The sequence below is a fragment of the Strix aluco genome, chromosome 26, assembly GCF_031877795.1.
Source record: "Strix aluco isolate bStrAlu1 chromosome 26, bStrAlu1.hap1, whole genome shotgun sequence".
NCBI classification, from domain to species: domain Eukaryota; kingdom Metazoa; phylum Chordata; class Aves; order Strigiformes; family Strigidae; genus Strix; species Strix aluco.
The window spans coordinates 1,257,193-1,277,813 of NC_133956.1; the positions used below are offsets into that span (position 1 = coordinate 1,257,193).

The window sequence follows — 20,621 nt, forward strand, 5'->3', positions numbered from 1 at the left end:
AAATGTGGAAGTTATGCTTCCAAAGAAACAGCAAGTAATGTAAAAAACAATTGAATCTGGGGCTCTTTGCAATATCTTCGGAAATACACAGTAGAGTTACAGCCAAAACTGAATCTGTGCTGAAGGATTACTACCCTTCACACGTTTAACCTATGAAAAATACAAGCTCCAGCACCTTTCATTTATAAGCTGCAAAAAGAAAAGCTATTCACATATTTATTCTCAAGGCAGCACTTGATTTATCTCAACCTTAACTTGAATCTCATTACCTCAGGGGAAAACAAGGAAAAGGAGTTCCATGACTTGGTATAACATTAAAACCTCTTTAAAAAAAAAAATCATGGGGTTATCATCATAAGCACAAGCCATCACAACAGGCTATCCCAGCACTCTGCTAGGCTATGAAACAGGTAAATGCTTGTCCACAGAAACCTTGGATGTATGGAATAAGTTTATTTGAACAGAGAGTTTTCAATGCTGTGTTTACGTACCTTGTGTAAGTCTCCCATCAATTATGTTTCTGAATACTGCTTTATTAGAAGCAACTGAGCTCTCACCTAAGTAAAAAAGGGAAAATCAAATTTAAACCAATCAACATACTGGCAAATCCTCACATTTTACAAGCATAGGAAAAGATTCTGATTTTAGCTGTTCATCCCAGTACCATTCCCCAGTAAAAAAAGGCTGCCAAAATTACTTAATCTAATCAGATAGTGCATACACAGATCCTTAACTCAGGAAACTGATCTCATCCACAGCCCTATAGGAGCAATTAACTGTAATAATTTACACAGATACACAGAGCCTGAAATGATCAGGTACACGACCCTCACAAGATACCATGTATACAGCATGTTAAGGCACAAGTCAACATCATTAATACTGAGCCTAATTCCCTTGAGAACAGAATTTCAGCTTAACACCCCCCATGCCCCCCCCCAAGCCATCGCCTTTTGTGCTCCCCGAGCAGAGAAGCTCATAGGGTTACTCGCCAAGCTTTTCCTTCTTCCTTTCACTCACCCAAAGGTAACAGGGGAAACACAGGCAGCAGTGGGGAGGCTACAGCAGGCTGTAGTGTGCAGGCTACAGCACCCCTCACATTACAGCAGGGGCTTTTTTGGGTTTTGTACAGCTACCTTACACTGTAAATCATGACAGGCTAAAAATGGCCAGATGACAAATCTGGAGATGAAATTATGACCAGTCCATTCGCTCTTCTATCAAAGGGGTGGTAGCTATGAGCAGGGCTTTGCAAAGAGGCCTCATTCTCATACAACGGGAGAAATGTACAGAGTATTTTCACATGTGACAGGAAAAAAGGGCACTGACAGAAAACTCTTCCTTGGGTAGGAAACTACACACCCCCCCCACCAAGGACCCAGCGCTCCAGCGTTCCCGCAGCGAGGCTGGGTGTCATCTCTGTGTGCCATTATTATTTTTTTTTCATGGACGCGACAGCTTCCGGTTACCATGGAGTGAAACAGCGCAAACACAATTCTCAGCTGGCATGAAATGTAATCCCATGATTTTACTATTCATAGCTCTGACACGATAAAGCTAAATTAAGCAGGAACTCTTAACTTTCTCAAACCCAGCAGCAGTGACTACCTCCACCATTCAGCCTCTGCTAACGCTCTATTTCACTGTGAAGAGGGGAAGGATATTTTCCTTTACAGTTAGAGAAACTCCGGACCTAAAAACCCAGCCTGTCATCCAGAAACAAAATGGCACCTACTTGTTCCCAGGCACCACTTCGGCGTGACTCCAGCAGGAACAGAGGAGACAAGATGAGCTCTTGTGCTAAATCTGACACCTTCTCCTCATCTCGGGACCCATTACAGAAACCCACAAAGCAGTGTTAAGCCCTGCTCCCAGGCCTGCCCAGCAGTGAGCGTTTGCTGACCAAGCCTACCAGTACAGGAACAGGGGTCAGTTCAAAGCACAAATGAGAGATAGGCTAAGCACAAGGTAAGCCAGCACAACCCCAGTGCCTACGCTTAGCTGTTTATGCTGCCTTGCAGGATTACCTCCGCAAGCTCCCCAGGGAGCCAGAACAGCTTCTGCAGTTAACACCACTATTCCTCTATCTTTCAATGCCCCTGGCCTAAACTATACAGCTAAATATACAGCAGGAATCCTGCCACACAGAGGAACTCTCTGTACCGTTGTAATTCAGAGGAAACCACACGACCCAAACCCCACGTTATTGTACTGGCGCACACAGCCATTAAACACAGGTCTGTATACTGTAAACTTTTCCAGATACGGAAAAAAGTTTAAGGGCTACGTAGCTGCTTAAACAATTAACAAGTTCCGACACAGCAAAGTGTCATTTTGCAAAGACAAAGCCAAGTGAGCTAAAAAAAAATAAAAATCAAGCTTCTGGCAAAACTGCACTATTCTTTGAGGGAGTTAGTGATATAACTACAAGGGGAACAGCACAGTTTTAGATTGAAAAGCATCCTCAGGCTTAACCAGTCCAGCTCAGTACTTCCTAGGCCTTTCAGAGCAAGATTTCTTTTACAGCAGAGAAAGTGGGAGCAGATAAAAAAAAAAAAAGAATCTGCTGACTTGCATGGATTATCACCTGCTCTATATATGTAATTTTTTTTTTCCTAACATGTTAGAAGGTGTTCACCAGCTTGTCTGCAGCATGCCAATCTCAAACACCTCACCCGTGAACCCACAGGGCACAGGCCTGGCCTGACCCAAATGACTATTTTCTTAAAATAGTTTACAAAGCTTCCTGGTTTAAATAAGATGGAGAAACCAGCAGACAGCTAAATTATATTACCATAACCTTAACAGCAGAACACTCATTTGAGTTACAATACACATGACAAAACTTCACTTTCGTCAAAACAAAAGTAGAAGTTAAGAAGCGAAGGTCAGGGGCACACGGCTGCTCTCAAATCCCAGCATTCAGGGAAACCTCTTTCCAGACAGCACTTATTGAAGCACTGAGAGCAGAACTGTGTTTTCCAGAGATACAGAGCTTGCAGCAAGACATGGAATTAGCAAGGAAGGAAAAAAAGCAGGAGGATGCCAGAGCATAACTCAGCAGAAACGCAGGCACGACTTCTGCAGACAAAGAGCTCCAGACAGAACACGCAGGACACGGGCATCACGTCCTGCACCTTCCTCCTTCCACAGGCAGGAGCCCCAGCTGAAGGGGAACAGTGCAACACACCTTTTAGACAGCTCTCTACATACAACAACTGCCTTATTTTATCCTCTTACCTGCTGTTAGATTGTGAACTGCATTATTAGTTAGACAAAGTCAGCCATTTCCTCACTCTGTGCTGGGCACCTGCAAAGGCCAGAGCAAGTGCACAGGCAAACCACTAAACACTCCAGGGGAAGGCACTGTTGTGTCCAAATACCCTTTTTCCTGTCCCTACAATATACTCCCTTAGAGGCAATCTGAAAGCCTAAGCTTCAAAACATATCTTTTTAAAGGAATGGAAATCAAGTTACGCAATACAAACCCAAAGAACCGATCTCCTCTTCAGCCACAGCACTTGAAGGCAGCGTCCACACAACAGGCACACTGAAAACACCTAAAACGTCACATCAGCCTTACCATAAACACTGACATAACTACCTGCCTTTGCTACTAGCAGGAAGGAACACTGCAGGAGTCCTTTGCAGAGAGTAACTGGATGATTAAATTGTCTGTGATCTTAGGAAAGAGCATCCTGAAAATGTCCATTTGCTCCTGCAGCCTCTTACACACGTGCTCTGTGCTGCTGCTGCCACGGAAGCAGCAGATGAAGGCTCTTCTCCTTCCACCCATCAGCTACAAGACAACCTACAGCATTTTCCAAACAATTTTGCATATTGTTTATTTCAATGAACAAATCTGTTCTTTTGCCACCGCATCAGACACATCACCAAAGAAAAACCCAAGAACAAGTACCCCACCTCCAACAAGCTCCGAGGAAACGCTGTTGCACACACACCACCACCCACTCCACGGCAGCAGAGTCCTCACACACACAAGCAACCAGAAGTGAACCTGCACCTCCCCGGGCTGCTACAAGGAGTACTGCTTATTCCAAACTTATCGCGTCACCTCCTGGCACATAAACGCCCTCAGAAAGCCATTCAGGAGGCAATTAGTGACAATTACCTTGTGGAGACTTTGAAATATGTTTATGGAAACCTCAAACACATTAATTCCCCCAAAACAACAAGAGTTAGGGAAACAAGCCCTCATCAGCCTGGTGAAAATGAAGATTCAGGGCTCACACGTGTCTCTGGGCCACTGCAAAGCCCATTCCACCGCATCACCTGAGGTTCCACCAAACGCCACTTTTAAACAAGATGCAGAGAGGGGAATGCGAGTGAGCAAACGCAGTCTGCTGCACCGAGAACCACACGGTGCTGAGCGCCGGGGCACGAGCCCTGCGAGAGCTACACACCCTCGGGGGTGCAGGCCCAGCTCACGGGGTCACAGTTGCAGCCCGGACAAGCTGCTACCCCTGCGACCTGCCGCTCCCCGCCGCACCCCCCCAACCGCCTCCCTCGGGAACACGGGCAGCGCCTCCCGGGCCGCCGCGGGAAACAGGCCCCAGGCAAGAGAGGAAATCTCCGCGGACAGGCCCGAGGTGGGGGAGGAATGTCCGGGTACGGGGCCCCGGGGTCAGACCTGGGCCGGAGCGGGACAAGGGCAACCTCCGGGCCAGGCCCGGCCTGCCCCCGCCGGCCACGGGGACGCGAGGAGGCGGCGCGAGGCCTGGCCCGGCCCAGCCACGCGGCCCCGCTCGGGCCGGGCGCGGGGCGGCCCCGGGAGCGCCCCGCGCCGCGTCCGAGCTCTCGCCCGGGGTGAGGAGGGGCGGCGGGGCCGCGCTCGGCACACGGCGGCCACCGGGTAGTCGGGGCGGCCGGAGGGCGGGGGGGGGGGGCGGGGGGCGCGGCGCAGCACCGCGCTAAGACCCGGGGTGGGGGGGAAAAGCCAGGCCGGGGCGGGCGGCGCAGCCGCGGAGGACCCTCGAGACGAGGCAGGAAGGGGAAGAGAAGAGCCCGGTGGCGGAGGGCAGGGCCGGGCCCCACCGGGCCTACCCGCACTCACCGGACCCGCTCCGCCCGCGGCCTCCTCAGCAGCCAGGCGCCTCCGCCTCCTCCTCACGCACTTCCGGTTCGCGCCCGCCTGCTGCCCGCCCGCGGGGGCTGCCGGGAGCTGCAGTCCGGCCCCCGCCGCGCTCATTGGCTGGTGGCGCCACGCGGACTACAACTCCCAGCGGGCACCGCGCGGGGCGTGACGTCATTTCCTCCTCCGCCCCGCCCCGCCCCTGGCGCCACGGAGAGGGCGGTGCTTCCGGTGGAGAGGGGTGGGGCTGCGCGGAGGGGGGTGGCCGGGAAAGAGCGGCGGCGGTCTCCCCGCGCGGTGTGGGCCCAGCCCAGCTCCTCCCGCACCGCCCGGCTCCCCGGTGCTTCCCCCGCCCTGGAAGGGAGCGCGGGCGCAGAGCAGCGGGTCGCTGAAGGGGCCGTGTATGTGCGACCGCCCCCTCCCTGCCAGGCCGCGGCCCTCAGGAACCGGAGCCCCCGGGCCCTTCGCGCCTGGATGTCCCCACCCGCGCTGGGCCGGTTGCAGCTGCCGAGGGCCCTGAGGCCGGGCCGGGGAGGGCGCAGCTCGGGCAGGGCCTGCTGCTGTGTGGGGAGGGCAGCCGGGATAAGCCCGGCCCGGCCCCGGAGGGGAGCAAACAGCGCTGGGGGGCTCCAGGAGCGAGCCCTGACACGGGGCTCCACCTGCCCCGCAGCTGCCGGGGGTCCAGGAGAGCGGCCAGCACCGAGGGACAGCCCGCTGCCCGCAGGCAGCAGCACGGTTCCCCTTCCCCCGGGGACGCGGCGAGGTGAGGGCAGTTGTCCAACTTTTATTGTTCGCAAAGGTTGTCCAGATGCATAACACTGTCACAACGGCACGGAGAGCAGCGTGGTGCCGGCCGGGCCCCGGGGAACGCGGTATCGGGGCACCCAGCGCACACGCAGACATGCGTGGGGACGGTGGGGATGGGGAGCGACCTGCCCCCAGCCAGGCTGCGAGCCCCCGGAGCCCCGAATCCTCTCACCCCGTGCGGGGCTGGGCCAGGCGAGCATCCCCGCTGTCTGGCCGAGCTCTATTTACAGTATTCACATACATTGTACCCAGCAAGTTAAATAACTACATTATTACACCACACGTCTGGGGCGGCTCTGGCAGGCTGCTAGGGGTGGGGGTGTCAGTCTGATAAGGTGCATATTTAAAAAAAAAAAAAAGAACGAAACAAAATAAGAACGAAGAGAGAAACCGGGCGTCCCCGCAGCAGGCAGGGGGCCGGTGGCCGCCTCGCTGGGGTCCCACACGGCCCCGGGCTCCCCGCGGCAGGGCCAGGTGCGGGCGGCGGGCGGAGGGGAGCGGCGAGGTTTTTCTTCTGACAACAGCTACGGTTCTGCGCGGGCGTCCGGGGTCGGGACGCGTGCGGTGGCCTCACGGGGACGTCTGCCAGGGCCTGGCCCTCACAGCACCTCTGCGAGCAGAGGGGAGGGTGCGGCGGTGAGAGCAGGGTGGCCACGGCAGCCCCCCAGCCCCCCCCCCCGCCACGCCTCCGTCTCTCACCTGTCACCTGGGGGGGCTTGACCACGGCCTGCTTGAGGAAGGGCTCCTTGTCACCGAAGGGGATGATGCTGCTGGGGCTGCTGCCGTGGTGGGAGAGCTCCAGCAGCTCCTGTGACCCCTCTGTGCCCGAGAAGCCGTTCTCATGCTTGCTGGGCTGCACGCCGTTCACCAGGGCTGCCGGGGACGCCACCTCCTTGGCCGGGGGACTGTGGGGTGGGAGGGCTGGGGTCAGCCAGGGCCCCACCGCCCCCCGGCCCCACCCCGGCCCTGCCTGCGCTCACCTTGGTGGCAGCCCCTCACCCACCAGGCCCTTGGGCCCCCCTGGAGTCCCCACGCTCGGCCTCTCCGTCTCGGGGAGTTCCTCCTCCTTCGGCATCGGCCCCGCACGCTTCTCGCGGCCTGGGGATGTCGTCAGAGCCCCCACTCAGCCATGGCCCCGGGCAGGAGCGTGGCTGGGGGGGAGCAGGATGGGGTCGTGGCTCCGTGAACCCCAGAGGTGCAGCAGGCTGTGGGAAGGGGACACGTACCTGGGACATCCTCCCGCTCAGCCGCTTTCCCATTCACCACCTTCTTGTCCTCCTTTTTCTGCAGGGAGAGGAGAGCCATGAGGGGCAGTGGCAGCTCCGGGCAGCAGTGGGAGGGCTCTGCAGAGTGCCCCCCATGTCCCCAGCCGCCTTAGGACAGGGGACAGGCACCCACCTTGGTATCTGCTGCGTCCGACTTGCGCGTCCTCTTCATGATCTCTTCCAGGCGCTGTGGGGCAGAGAGGGGCTTGTGCACAGTTCTGGCCAGCGGGACCTGGCCTGGGGGCTGGGCAGGACCCTTTCAGGGGAACCCCCTGCCCCGCCACTCGCCCGGGGGTGCCCCCAGCCCTCCTCACCTTCTTCCTCTCCAGCCGCTCTTGCTCCTCACGCTGGAAGTGCTTCTCCCGCTCCAGGCGCTGCCGCTCAGCCTCTTCGCGTGCCCTCGCCTCGGCCTCTTCCCTCTGCAGGGCAGCAGGGACGGATGAGACAGGCCAGGGACAGATGGGGCAGGGAGAGGGGGGACAGCACAGCCCTGCCCCACGTCCCTCCTGCCACCCCGGGCATGGAGGGGCTGGGCCGGTCTTCTCCCCTGCATCCCACCACGGGGCATCCCTGCCATCATCCCCCATCCCAGCTCTTCCTCCCCCGTCCCCTGCACCCCGCCAGCCCAGACCTGTCTCTGCAGTCGCTCCGTCTCCTCCTGCTCAGCCCGTGCTCTCTCCTGGGCCTCGCGTTCCTCCTGCAGCCGCCGTTCCTCCTCCCGCCTGCGCGCCAGGGCCTCCCTGCGGGTCTGCTCCTCCGCCACCTGCTGCGCCCGCTCCTCCTGCAGCCGCCTGCGGGGAGGGGGCCCTCAGCAAGGTGGGGGGCTGGGGCCAGGGGCCGGGGAAGGGCGGGGGGGGGCGGGCAGCACCCACCTCTCCCGCTCCTCCTGCTCCCGGCGCTCCCGCTCCTCACGCTCCCTCTGCTCGCGGGCCTGGCGCCGCTTCTCCGCCAGCAGCCGGGCAGCCTCCTCCCGGTCCGTGGTGCCGGCTGAGGGTCTGCCTGGGGGGGTGACTGGTACGGGGCCAGGGGCTGCAGGGGCCGGGGGGGCTGCGGGGTGCACGCAGTGTCAGTGCTGCTACTGCTCCCCCCTGTCCCACCGTCCCCCCTGGCCACCCTGTACCCACCTGCTGTCGGCTCTGCAGGCACCTTGGGGGGCTCGGGGAGGGCAGGGGGGGCCAGGCCCCGCTCCTCCTCCTTCTTCTCGCGCGCCTTCGCCTGGCCCTCCTGCTCCCCCCGCTCCTCCCGGGCCCTGGCCCGCACCTTGGGAGAGGAGTGGGCGCTGCGGGGCAGGGGCGGCTTGTGGGGAGAGCCGAGGGCTGGGCTGGGGGACGCTGGACGGGCTTTGGGGGTGGCAGGGGATGAAGGACGGTTCTTGGGGCCGGGGCTGCAAACAGAGCGAGAGACGGCGTTAGCAGGGCCAGGGCACCCCCGGGGCGGTGGGGCGGGGGGGCCGGGCAGCCTGGCGGGACAGACCTGCTGTCTGCTGCGGGCAGGAGCCGGGGCTGCGCCGCCGGCAGCGACTGCCGCTTCTTGAGGCTGCGCTCGCGGGACAGCGCGCTGCGCTCCTTGGCGTTCTCCCGCTCCTTCTCCTTCTTCTCCTTCTTCTTCTGCTCCGGCCGGGGAGAGACAGAAGCAGCATCAGTGTCAGCACCAGGCGCTCTGGCTCAGCCGGGGGCCGTGTTGTGCCCCGCGGCCGCCCTGACACCGAGGGGTCCCCGTGGGAGGTGGCACTCACGGGCGAGGACTCGGTCCTGCGGCGCGGCGTCACGTCGGGGCTGCCGGTGGTCCCCTTCCGCCTCTCCCAGCAGCGGTGCTGCAGGCGGTGGTTGTGGCAGGGGCTGAGGGGGCTGGCGGAGGCCGAGCGGGGGCACACGGGCACTGGGGGTAGGAGGCACCACGCTGTCGGGACAGAGCCGGCACAGCACCAGCTCTCTGCTGGCTTCAGGCACCCTCGTCCCTGCGCCAGGACCCGTGTGGCCCCGTGCCCCTCCCTGGGTGCTCACCCTGCTCCTTGCCGTTCCCGGCCAGCGTCACAGCGCTCCGGCTGCGCGCGAGGAAGGACAGGGTGGGCGTCATCAGCCGGTCCACGATGCTGCTCTCCCACGGGCTCAGCTGCAAGCTTCGGTCTGGGGAGGGAGAGGACCCCTTAGTGCGCCCGTGAGCACCCCCCCAGGCACCAGCCCTGGCCCCCAGCCCCGCGGCTGCCCGCCGGGAGGGAGCAGCCGTGCGTTTGCGGCAGGGCTGGGGCACATGTGCGGGGGTCCCCACTGCCCCACACGGCCAGCTGAGCAGGATGAGGGGCCGTGTGGGCGCTGGTGGGCGGCTGGGACGGCGCTGTGGCACGACGACGACACTGTCCCCGCGCCCTGCGGACACCCCGGCCACCGCGCACCCGCAGCAATCAGCACCCGCAGCACCAGGGTGCGATCCTGCTGATGACAGCCCCTTCCACTCCCACCCTCTCCTTGCACCCGGCGCCGGCGCGCACCCTCCCTCTGCCCCGTCCCGGTGCGATCGAGCACCCCCGCCTGCCACAGGGACACCGCAGTGTGCCCCCACCCCGAGGGAGCCGTGCCAAAGTCACCGAGCATGACGCGGGAGCCAGGCCAGGCTTGTGGCACCCCAGGAATGGTGGTCCCTGGCCACGCCGGCTCAGCCAGGCACAGGGCTGCCACTGGCTGCCCTCTAGCACACGACACCAGCACCGAACACCCCACAGGTGCACAGGAAGCACCCCAGAGATGGGGCGGCTCTGCCCCTCTCCACTGGGGCCCCTGGTCAGGCCGAGAGCAGCACCCACTGCCAGGAGGGGAGAAAACAGCCATGGGTGCAGCGGCGGGGACAAGGTGCTGGATCCAGCACTGGCTTGGGGAGATGCTGCTCCCACCCGAGAGCCCCTGGGTGCCTCTCCCCAGGCTGAGCCCCCAGCACGGGCCTGGCAGGAGCCGCCTGCACCACCACCGCCCGCAGCCACCCGTGTCAGCTGCTCCGGCTATTTATACCCGGCCGGGACGGCACGCGCCCATCGCCAGGCAACCCCGAAACACAACAGCAGCCCCGGCGCTGGACGCATACCCCCGGCGCGGCCGGCAGCCCCGGGCAGCTTGCCCAGGGCCGGGACAACCTTGCAGCACCCAACACGGCCCCATGCCCACGCCGCTCGGTGGCACTGGGTGCCAGTGAGGACAGGCATGGTGGCAGCAGGCACCGGCACCGTGCCCGGCCCCAAGGAGGGTCCGGCGACAGGCAGCCCCACTCTGCAGCTGCAGCTGCACCCACCAGAGCTGCCCCGGGGCAGGGAACCAGGGCTCCTGGTCCCCGTCCTGGCGCCCCACGGGGCTACCACCACCCAGGCGCTCCTCTTCCTCCTCCTCCCAGCCTGCACGCAGCCTCAAGGAGCCGCTGGCCGGCTCCAGCCTCCTCCCGCAAACAGCAAACGGCTTCTCCTCTCTCAGCCGGCACCGTGCTGCAAGGCAGGGCCTGGGGATGGGGGACCCTGGTCTCGGGGGTCCCCAGCGCCAGGCAGGAGCCTGCGCTGGGGCAAATGCAAAGGGCTCTTACTTCTACTGGGAGAGTTCCAGAGGGTGGCAGAGGATTTGGAGAGCCGCTTGTTGATTATAGAGTCGACGTGTTTGGGGAGGTTTACAGCGGACACCGAGCACCGGCTCGCACCTGGAGGAGGGAAAAGACACAAGGGCATTAAGGTCCCGGGGCCGGAGCCGGGCCCCCCGCATGCAGCATGCACGGCCACGCCGGGGCACTGGGGCGGGAGGACGTGGCACAGAGAGCGGGGCCAGGAGACGCTGGTGTCCGGGGACATGACGCACGGTGCTGGCATCCGGCACGGTGCCCGAGCCCCGGGGGGGTCATGCTGGAATCATGCAGGGATCTCATCCTCGGGGAGCCAGGGCGGCTCCCAGGCCCCGTCACGCCCATCTCCCCAAAAGCAGTTCTGGGCACCGGGTGGCCAAGGACCTTGGCAGCACCGGGCGAGCAGCCAGCCTGGGGGAGCAGGCTGAGGGCAGCGGGTTCAGACAGACATGGGACAACACTCACACCAGTGCTGGGTCACCCCGGCAGTGCCAGGAGGGTGCTGGTGGCCGGCAGCACCTCCCCAGGGTGCTGGGATCCCTCCGACCCAGCCGGGTGCCACACCACGGACACACGGCTCTGTCCCCAAGCGTACCATGAGCCGGACACACGGCGCCCGGACGCACAGCCCAGACAGGGGTAACCAGAACACGGTGCCCGGACGCACAGCCAGGGCTGCCACAGCCACCCCATGGCACAAACTGGGCAGAGAGAGCCCAGGGGCACAGCGCTCCCCTCTACGCCATCAGACAGGCCAGGCAGTGCCAGTGCCCCCCGGGGCAGCCCTGTCCCCTCGGCGGTCAGGGGAGACCTCCACACGCCCAACCCCACGGGGTGTCCCTGGGGAGCCCCGAGGAGAGGGGCCAACTGGGCTCAGTGCTCCGGCTATGGGGCAGAGGGCACGGCTGAGCCTCCAGCAGCCGCCGCAGGGGCACGGCACAGCGAGGCACGGCACGGCCAGGCCCACCCAGGAGCACCACAGCCACAGTCACCTCCACGTTGGAGCTGGAGGGGCTAAGAGCTGCCCCCACCCAGCCTGGGGACAAGGGGATACGCCACAGCACGGATCCCAGCGAGAGACAGCGACGGCCTCGCACGGCTCCACAGCCCACGCCTGGTTCCTCCTGGCTGCCGGAGACCCGACCAGCATGGCCACGGCGTCCCCACAGGCAGCCAGGCTGTCCCCAGACACATCCCTGCGCACAACGGGGCCTGTGACGCCCAGCCTCCAGCTTCCACCCAGCCCCACGAGAACCGGGAAAAGTCGAGGGACCACGGCGAGCCCTGGCACAGCCCGGCGCAGACCGCGGTGACAACAGCACGACCCCACGGCAGAGTGGGGCTGAGTTGGGGTCTTGCCCTCCTCGCGCAGAGCACTGCAGAGCTGTGCCCAGCCGCCTCCAGAGCTGCGGGGCCCCGGGTGCCCTTCCCCAGCCCCGCACTCACCGTCCTTGTGCGCGGGGGAGCCGTGGTGCAGGGCCCCAGCCCAGGACCATCGCTGCTGCCGGATCTCTGCCCACGTCTTCTTGGCCGACCGCTGGATCGCTGCCTCGTAGCGCTCCTGCCCGAGGGAGAGGGACGGGGTGAGGCTGGTGGCTGGGGGAACGGGGCCAGGACCAGCTGGAGCCCCCCAGCATGAGGCTATGGCAGCCACGGGGATGCTTGGAGGGGGACGGGGCAGCGATGCCCACCCTGGCCAGGGCATGTGTGCCCAAGGAGCAGGGCACCACGGAGGCTCTGCACCATGAAGGACAGGGACAGTGGGCAGCTCCCAAAGGCCACAGGGTCTCCCCAGGCAGCATGTCCCCGGTGTGCCACCCTGGCCCCCCGCCCGCTGTGCCCGTGATCCCCCATCCCCACCTTGTTCTTCTCCAGTTTCTGCCTCTGCCGCTCCTCCAGGACGGCGCGGCGCTTCTCCGCCTTCAGCCGCTGCTCCTCCAGGCGCTTGCGGCGTTCCTCCAGCTGCTTCTCCCGCAGCAGCCTGGCCTTCTCCTCCTTCTCCAGCCACAGCACCCGCTTGGCGGCTGCAGGAGGGAGCCAGGGCAGCGGGGTCACACCCGAGGCACAGCCCCGGCGAGCCCCACGGTCGGGACGTGTGCCCGTGCTGGCGGCGCAGGGCCGAGGGCTGGCTCCAGCCGGGGCACGCGGCCGGGCTCCCTGGGTGCGCGGGGCCAGCGGCATCGCGGCCGACCGGCAAGGGAGGGGTTTGGGAGAGGACAAAAGGGAGGCTGGGAGCCCGCGGAGCTGCGCCGCGCTGGTGAACAATGGGGGAATGAGGGTGGAAAGAGCGCGGGGACGAGGAGGCCCCATGCGCCGCACAGGGGCCCCGCTCGCCCGCTGCCCCAAGCTGCTGCAGGGCTGCCTGCAGCTGCCTGCGCATGGGACGGAGCTGAGCACTGGGCGGGTGGCACCCATGCACCTGGGGGGCACCCAGACCGCGGGAGCAGCCGGGGGAGTGTGGCAGCGGCGTGCCAGGGGGGCAGAGCTGCCAGCACAGCAGCTCCTGCCCGGGCTCAGCTCATGGCAGCTAATGGGATTGCCTGTGACCCGGCAAAGCTCCTTAGCTCCTGCCTCCCCCCCATCCACTTTCCCTCCCTGCGCTGCCAGGGGGGGGGGGTCACCAACCCCGCGCACCCCCCCTGCTCCCCCAGACCCGTACCCAGGTACTTGGCCCTCTCCTCGCGCCGCTCCTTCGCCTGCTTGTGCCGCGCCTGGGCCTTCTGGGCATCTGCAGCGGGGAGACACGGTCAGAGCAGCGCCCGGCCCCCTCAGCCCCCGCCGGGCATGGAGGCACCGAGCAGCGCCCACAGGGTGCTGGCATCACCGGAGCATCCCTGCCCCCCCCCGGGCACCCACCTTGCTTGGGCCTGGGGCTGGCAGCAGGAGCTGGCGAGGCTGCAGCTGGGGTGGGGCGGTCGCTCCGGGGGTGCACGTCCTTCGAGGGCCCGGCCGTGCCACCCGGGGGGCTCTTGGCATCAGAGGGGGCCCCTTCCCCAGCAGCCAGGGCTGGGGGTTCACTCCCGCGGGGCAGTGTCTCTGCCGGGCAAGGGGCAGCAGCAGCGTGGACAGGGACTGGCTGGCCGGCGGCGTGGGGTGAGGCCTCTTCTTTGGGGTGCTCCGTCACAGGGGGCCGGGGGGGCCCCGGGGGGGAGCGGTCGCACCATGGGGGGACACTCTCTGCCGAGGGGGCCACAGCTGCAGGGATGGGGGAGACGGGCTGTCCCGATGGCGTTGTGGCTGGAGGGACAGGTCGGTCACGCTGCGAGGTGCTGCTCTCGGAGGGGGCAGTCACGGCTGGGGGGCAGACGGGCTGCCTGGAGGGGGTGACGGCTGCAGGGACGGGCGAGACGGGCTGTCCGGGGGGGGTGACGGCTGGAGGGATGGGTCGGTCGTGCTGCAGGGGGGTGCGTCCTCCCTGCAGGGTGTCCCCAGGTGAGGGGGGCGGTGAGGTGGGGGGACACACACTGTCTCCCATCAGGGATGGCGGCTTCCCTGCAACACAGGGAGAGCAGAGCAGAGGGTCACTCAGTGGGGGGGCCCGGGGCAGCCCCGTCCCCCCCAAACACAGCCCTTGGGAGTAAGGCTGTCCCTGGCCACAGGGGCTGGGGACGGTCCCCTGGTCCCCTGGGAGAATGCAGCGGGACCCCCACCCAAGCCCTGCTGCTGCCCCCGTCTCAGGGGCACCCACACTCCCCCAGGCCGGGTGCCAGGCGCTGGGCGCACAATGCACAGAGGGACCGGCCGGGGCTCCGCCAGGCACCGCCGCCACAAAGCTGCCCTTCTTCCGCCGACAGCTGCCACCCCGGCCCCGCTGCGGGGGGATGCGGCGACAGAGACCCCACGCAGGCCCGGGGACCCCCGCGCTTCCCCGGAGGACGCGGGGCCGCTTCCGCCGGTGCTGGCGGCGCAGCCGGAGGCAGGATGGGCGCGGGCCCCGCGGCCTGACGTCACCGCTCCGGCCCATGTCCCCCCGCGCTGCGCCATGCCGCGGCCGCGCAGCCATGAACTCATGGCCCAGGAATGCACACGAGGCCACCGCCACCGCCAGCAAACAGCCCCCTCCCCGCGGGGGTCCACTCGCTGCCGCGGCGTGGGGCAGGTGGGGGGCACGGTGCCTGCTCTGTGCACCCCGAGGGGAGCAGCCCCCCCGTTCCGGCCAGCCCCAGGGGAGCCGGGGAGCCTGGGGGAGCCCACTGCATGCCCCGGCACTGGGGACACGGTGCCGGCCGCCCCACAAAGCCACAGCACATGGCCTCTGCACGGGGTGGCTGTCACCGGCCCGCGGTGACCAGCAGCGGTGATCCCCCCCACCGTGGTTAACCAGCCCTTTGCAAACGCACCTTTGGGTGCCCGGGAACGATACCCGACCTGCCCTGGTGCCGCGGGCGCCCGGCTCCAGCCCCACAGGCACCGCTGCAGCGTGTCCCCGGCTCTGGCGGTGTGGGATGATGGGGACACCCGCGACCGGCACCCGCTGGCCCTGGCGAGCGGTGCTTGCTGTGGGGTGATGTCACGCACCGGGCTCGGCCGTGTTTGCAGAGCTCTCCACAATCTTCAGAGAGGGGCAAAGTGTGGGCTCTGCAAACACGGGCTGGCGCCGCTCCCCCACCCTGCGCCGGCGCCCGCCGAGCTCAGGGGCAGCCCCAGGCCGTCGGGGTGGCACTGCCAGCCCCCCCCCTGCGCTGTGGACACGGCTGCACCCCATGTTCCATGGTCCCCCAGCACCCACAGCAGCACCCGCCCGCCCAGGGAGGGGCTGGGGGTCATGCTGCAGCCCCCCCAGCAGGCTGGGGCTTGTGCCAGTGGGGTTCACCCAGCCCAGACTCCGCGGGGGACACAGCCGGTCCCGGCCCCCCCACCCCAGACCCCAGCAGCCTTCCGGCTATTTTCTGCCGCAGGAAGCCGGCCCATCCCCTGGCCCCGATCCTGCACATCCCGTGTCCCCATCGCTGTGCCCCGCGAGGTGACCGTGAGCCCAACACGCGGCCGGGAAGGTGCCAGGGCTGCAGACAATGGGGGTCCCCCACCCCAGTTCCCCAGGGCTGCCCCAGATTGGCACCCGTGCGCAGGGGGGCTCGGTGGCCCCACAGGCACCGGCGCTGAGGACAATACCCGTGGTGGCACCATGCGAGTCCTGGCTTGGAGGGGTGACCCCCAGGAGCGCTGTGGTGATGCAGCCAGGTGCTGCCTGTGGGGCCACTGGCCGAGCGAGAGCTTCAAGGGCCGGCGGACACCTCTGAGCTGCTGGGAAAACCTCCGTGCCAGGAGCCATGCGGGGGGACGGTGGGTGCCTCCTGCCACCCCGCACTGCCAGGCACGGAGCCCCAGGCACAGCCCTGGGCAGGATCCATCCCACCCTGCTGGCCAGAGGGATGGCAGCGCCCATGGCCGGGGCAGGGCTGCTGGGCACGGCCAAAACCCCAGCGCGCAGCCGGGGCCAGCCCTGCCGCCATCTGTCCCTGTCGCTGCTCCAGCACGGCAGCTGCCCTGAAACCCAACGCTGCCTGCGCCCAGGCAGCGCAGGCGTCCCCTCTCCCCCGGCCGGGGCATTCCGCAGGGGATTAGCTCCCTGTCCCCCGAGACACGCAGGCATGGCTCCCCCGCAGCCCCCAGGGCTGCTGGCACCAGGACGGGCGCTGTGCCCAGCCGCGGGCCACGGCCGCAGGGCGACGAGCTGCCCCCGTCGAGGTCATGTCGCCCATCCCAGCTCCTCCCGCAGGTCCATGTGGCACCAGCGCCTGCACCACCCAGCACCGCTGGCACGGCCCGGTGCGGCGTCGCTCCGCGGCTGGCACATGGCTGGGGATGCTCAGCCAGGCAGCGGCTAATTCCCCGGTGCCGTCAAGCGAGAGCACATCGAGGCCCCGCGGGGCGCTCCGGTCCGAGCAGCCCTCGTTAACCGTCCGCCGCGCGTCCCCGCAGGGCGCTTCCCACGAGGGCGGGGGGGTGGAGGGGGCACCCGCCACGCTTTAACCTCAGCTCCCCCCCGTCCGCTGTATCCTCACATACCCGCTCTGCGGCATGGCCGGGGCCTGCCACGGGCTGCTCCACGTGCAGTACCTGCCTGGGGCTGGGGGCATCGGACAGGCCCCCCCCACACCAGAAGGAGAGGATGGCAGGGCTGGCGGGCACGGCAGGAGCCCGTTGGTGGCTGCTGCAAAGCCACCCGGAGCGGCTGGTGTCACAGTGCCTGGCCAGCAGTCCCCGGCCACACTGGCCATTGCACGAGTCCCTGCAATGCCCAGGGAGGGGGTTCGGAGGGGAACCCCAGCCCCAAGAGCCTCCGCTGCATCTGCAAGGCCACTTCCCGCAGCCCATGGGGACACCCACGTGCCCGGTGTGCCCCCGGGCCCGTCCCGGTGCGGCTGCTTCCCAGGTGCCTCCCCTGCCTCGATGGCAGCGCCATGGCCGTGCCAGAGGAGGGGGGAAGGACGGATCCCCGGGGCCTCTCCTCATGTCCCTGTGCTGAGCAGGGGTGCAGCCGTGGCCCTGAGGCCGGGATTGCTCTGCGGGTGTCCTGTCGGGAAGGAGAGCGGCTGCCCGAGGCCGCCGGCGTGCTGTGGGGTGCCCAGGGGTGCTCAGAGCCCCGGCACTGCCCCCGATCCCACTCCACCTCACCACGTCTCAGATGTGCTTCGGCATCGAGCCCTGCCCTGTCCCACCCAGCTCCCGGGACTCCCCCGCGCTGCAGCACCCCTCGCACCGGGATGACGGGGACGGTGAGCAAGCAGCCCCGGCACGTCCAGGCCGCGGGCGCAGCACTGACGCACACCCTCGGCCTCGGCTCCCTCCCACAGGCAGGGAGACCCCGGCAGCCATCAACGGCAACGACACCCCATTCCCCGCGGGGGGATCCCGTGGTGCTGCTGCCCACGGCCACCCGCACCCTGGCCCCCGGCAGTGCAGGTGCCGTAGCCCCAGGTTGGCTCCTCTCCCCGCTGGCTCAGAGCCAGCAAAACGCAGCCGGCAGCACCGGGGCAGGTCAGGCACCGGTGCCCCACGTGCTGCCCACAGCTCTGCCTCGGGGATGGGCCTCCAGGGCCGCGCAGGAGCAGGGCAGGAGGGGTGCAGGCAGCAGCACCCCGGGAGGGCACAGCCGGGCGGTGGGTGCCGGGCAGGGGGAAGGGGCACAGGAGGGCTCTGCCCACCTGGCTGAGGCCACGCTGCCTTTGCTGGCAGGGCTGGCTTGGGAGGGCTCTGTGTGGAGGACCAGTCCCCCCTCCTGGGGTCCATGCACCCCCTCGGGGCACCGTGTGGGAGCAGCCGTGGGGGAACTGTGCCAGCCCCCCGCCGAGGCCGCCGAGCTCCTGCGGCTCAGCACCCAGCCGGCGGTGACGCGCCAAACCCGAGAGCAACAAGGGGAACTTGGGCGACGGGATCTCGTGGCCAGAGCGGGGCCAGAGCCGGGGGGTTTCCAGGGTTTAAAATACAGGCGGAGGAAAAGGCCTGAGCTGCTGCTGCATCCCGGCACCCTCACAGCAAACGTTCCGTTTGGTGGCGGTCATGGCACAGCCCCAAACAGACCGAGGGCAGGGGCAGGCAGCACCTGCCTGCCATCCATCCGGGCAGCGCCGGCAGCGGCGACAGGAGGTGCCCTCGTCCTTGGGGCGACCCGTGCCGAGCTGCCAGCGCCGAGGGCAGCCGGCCCAGCCGCGCTCCCAAAAACCTGGCTGCGAGCATCACGCTGGCAAAACAGAAACCTGGCTCAAAGGCAGGGCGGGGGGCTCTGTGCCGGCCGGGAGCCGGCCTCTCGGGGAGCAGGTGCCCAGCACCTCCGAAAAACGGGTCCTGAGCCTCACAACGCGGATGCGGGCACCTACCAGGGCGGGGGCCGTGCAGGATCCGGCTCCGCTCCCAGCCCGCTGCCCGCGCCGCCGCCCGTCCCTGCTCGGAGCCCTCTGACCAGCGAGAGCTGCGCGAACTATTTTGGACATGGCACCACGGGACTGTCACATCACCGCTCCGCGCGTCGCATCACGTTGCTCTGACGGTTTCGCGGCAGCGGCTCTGCTGGCGTCCCCGCGCTGGGAGGGCTCCCGAGCCGCCTGCTCCCAAAGACAGGCGCTGGCTGGCAACCAGCTCGCCCTGCACCCTCCCTCCCCGCTGCGCCGGAGGGAGAAGAGCTGGAGAAGCCAGGGGAAACCCGGATGAGAACGAACTCCTGCCTGCTCCCTGCCTTGGCCCTCGCCCCTCTGCCTGCCCGCGGGGCAGCATCCTGCCCGGGCCCTCCATGAGCGCCACCGGCTGCCCCACGCCGCGGTGGGTCCCGGTCCCCGGAGCCAGGGCATGGCACAGCGGGGTGGGGGGGGCGTTGCTGCCCGGCCACGCGGGTCACCCGAACGAGAAGCGTCGGGGCTGGTCCCCGGAGCGGGACGTGCCACGGAGCCGCCTGCGCTCCCCCGGCGACGTCCTCGACGCCCTCCGCTCGCCGTAGAGGCAAACACCTCCCCGCACCGGGGAACCCAACCGCGTGGGGGCCCGCACGGCCGCAGGAGAGGCCAGCGCGGCCGGGAGCGGCCGTCCCTCACCACCGGGCAGCGATGGCCTCGGGAGGGACGGACAGGCCGCGCCGGGGACGGGATGGCGGCGGCGAGCGGGCCACGGCCAACATGTCCGCAGCACAGGACGCGCCGCTCGGGCTCTTGAAGAGCCTCCGGGAAAGGGCGAGCGGCATTTCGGCGCGGCCGGGAGCCGGCAGCGACCCCTCCCCGCCTGCCCCGGCGGCCGCGGGCCGGGAATCCCGGTGCAACGGCGAGCACCGGGACCGGGGAGTGGCGGGGGGGAGGGGAACCGCCTCCCCTCTCCCTCCACCGGCGGGAAGCGGCTCCGCTGCTTAGTCAGAGCCCCGCGGCCGGGGCCGGAGCCCGGCGGAGAGGAGCCAAAACAAACCCGAGCCCCGAGCCTCGGCCCCGCCGGCCGCCGCCCTCCCCGAGCGGCAGAGTTCATCCCGGGGCAGCGCCGGGACCGGCCCCGGGCGGGCGGGCGGGCGGGGCGGGGGGGGGCAACGCCTGAACCCCCCAACCCTCCGGCAGCCGCCTCTGCCCCGGGCCGGGCCGGGGGGGGGTGACCCCGGCACAACCAGAACACGGACCCCGGGGCCACCCGCGCCCCGCAGCACGAATGGGGGAGGCGGGCAGGAGCCCCCCCCGCCCCGCCGCAGCGCAGCCTCGGGCCCCCACCGCGGGCCAGGCCCCCACCTCACACCGGCTGGCGGGGAAGGGCCGGGGCACGGGTAGGCGCCGCCGCCCCGGACCCCCCCGCACCGGGAGGGCTCCCCAAGGGCAGCTCCGCCGGCGGGGCCGGGGGCCGCGCCGCTCCGTCCCGCCCCAAGATGGAGGGGCCGTGCCCGGGCTTTGTCCCTCCCGGGAAGGGCACCCCCCCCCCCCCCCCGCGCCCCCGCAGCGCGTCCCCCCGGGCTCCTCCACCGCCTCCCCGGGCCCCCGCCCCGCTCCGCCGCCCGGGCCGCCGCATCCCCCGGGCCCGGCGCCGCCGCATCCCCGCCGGCAGCTCCCACGGCCGGTCCCGCACCCCCACGGCGCGGTCCAGCACCCCCACGGCCCATCTCCCGCCTCCCCCGTGGCCGCATCCTGTACCCCGACTCCGGCGCGGCCCCGCAGTGCGGGAAGGGGCCTGAACCGGTCCCGGAGCCGGTCCCCGCCGCGGAGCCTTACCCTGGGCCGGCTGGGGCTGGGGCTGGGGCTGGGGCTGGGGCTCCCGCCCGGCGCGGCTCCTCTCCATGGCGTGGCGGGGAGGCGCAGGGGGCTGGCCGAGCCGAGCCGAGCCGAGCCGAGCCGCGCCGAGCCGAGCCGAGCTGAGCCGCGCCGAGCCGCGCCGCCCCGCTCCCCCCCGGCCCGGCGGGGGAGGAC

At 67.1% G+C, this 20,621-nt stretch overlaps 2 protein-coding genes across 15 annotated transcripts in view; both read right to left on the reverse strand.

Annotated features, from left to right (window-relative positions):
• Window positions 1-5,146, reverse strand: part of THRAP3 (thyroid hormone receptor associated protein 3) — a 33,808-nt gene extending 28,662 nt beyond the window's left edge. For 13 of the 14 annotated variants that reach the window (XR_012620977.1, XR_012620976.1, XM_074807172.1 and 10 more), the window contains exons 1-2: window positions 5,075-5,146; window positions 492-557 (exon numbers count right to left, since the gene is read on the reverse strand). The gene's annotated coding sequence lies outside the window, so the exon portion shown is untranslated. The remainder of the gene's footprint in view (window positions 1-491; window positions 558-5,074) is intronic. The other variant, XM_074807171.1, reaches the window with a different exon arrangement.
• Window positions 5,147-5,860: 714 nt separating this feature from the next.
• Window positions 5,861-20,614, reverse strand: MAP7D1 (MAP7 domain containing 1). The gene is made up of 18 exons (XM_074850891.1): window positions 20,427-20,614; window positions 13,612-14,247; window positions 13,415-13,483; window positions 12,616-12,779; window positions 12,202-12,316; window positions 10,726-10,836; window positions 9,168-9,290; window positions 8,900-9,042; window positions 8,638-8,771; window positions 8,289-8,548; window positions 8,037-8,211; window positions 7,796-7,955; window positions 7,479-7,583; window positions 7,298-7,351; window positions 7,126-7,183; window positions 6,880-6,997; window positions 6,599-6,804; window positions 5,861-6,509 (listed from the first exon to the last, which is right to left on the reverse strand). The coding sequence occupies exons 1-18, from the start codon at window positions 20,491-20,493 to the stop codon at window positions 6,499-6,501; spliced, it is 2,709 nt and encodes a 902-aa protein (XP_074706992.1). The 5' UTR covers window positions 20,494-20,614; the 3' UTR covers window positions 5,861-6,498.
• Between the last annotated feature and the right edge of the window lie 7 nt (window positions 20,615-20,621).

Excerpts from the sequence above, each read along its gene's own strand:
- MAP7D1 (XM_074850891.1), bottom strand. The coding sequence starts at position 20,493 with ATGGAGAGGAGCCGCGCCGGGCGGGAGCCCCAGCCCCAGCCCCAGCCC. Across the intron at positions 12,317-12,615 it reads AGAAACTGGAGAAGAACAAG|GAGCGCTACGAGGCAGCGAT; the intron begins GTGGGGATGGGG and ends TCCCTCGGGCAG. Across the intron at positions 7,956-8,036 it reads GAGCAGGAGGAGCGGGAGAG|GCGGCTGCAGGAGGAGCGGG; the intron begins GTGGGTGCTGCC and ends CCCTCCCCGCAG.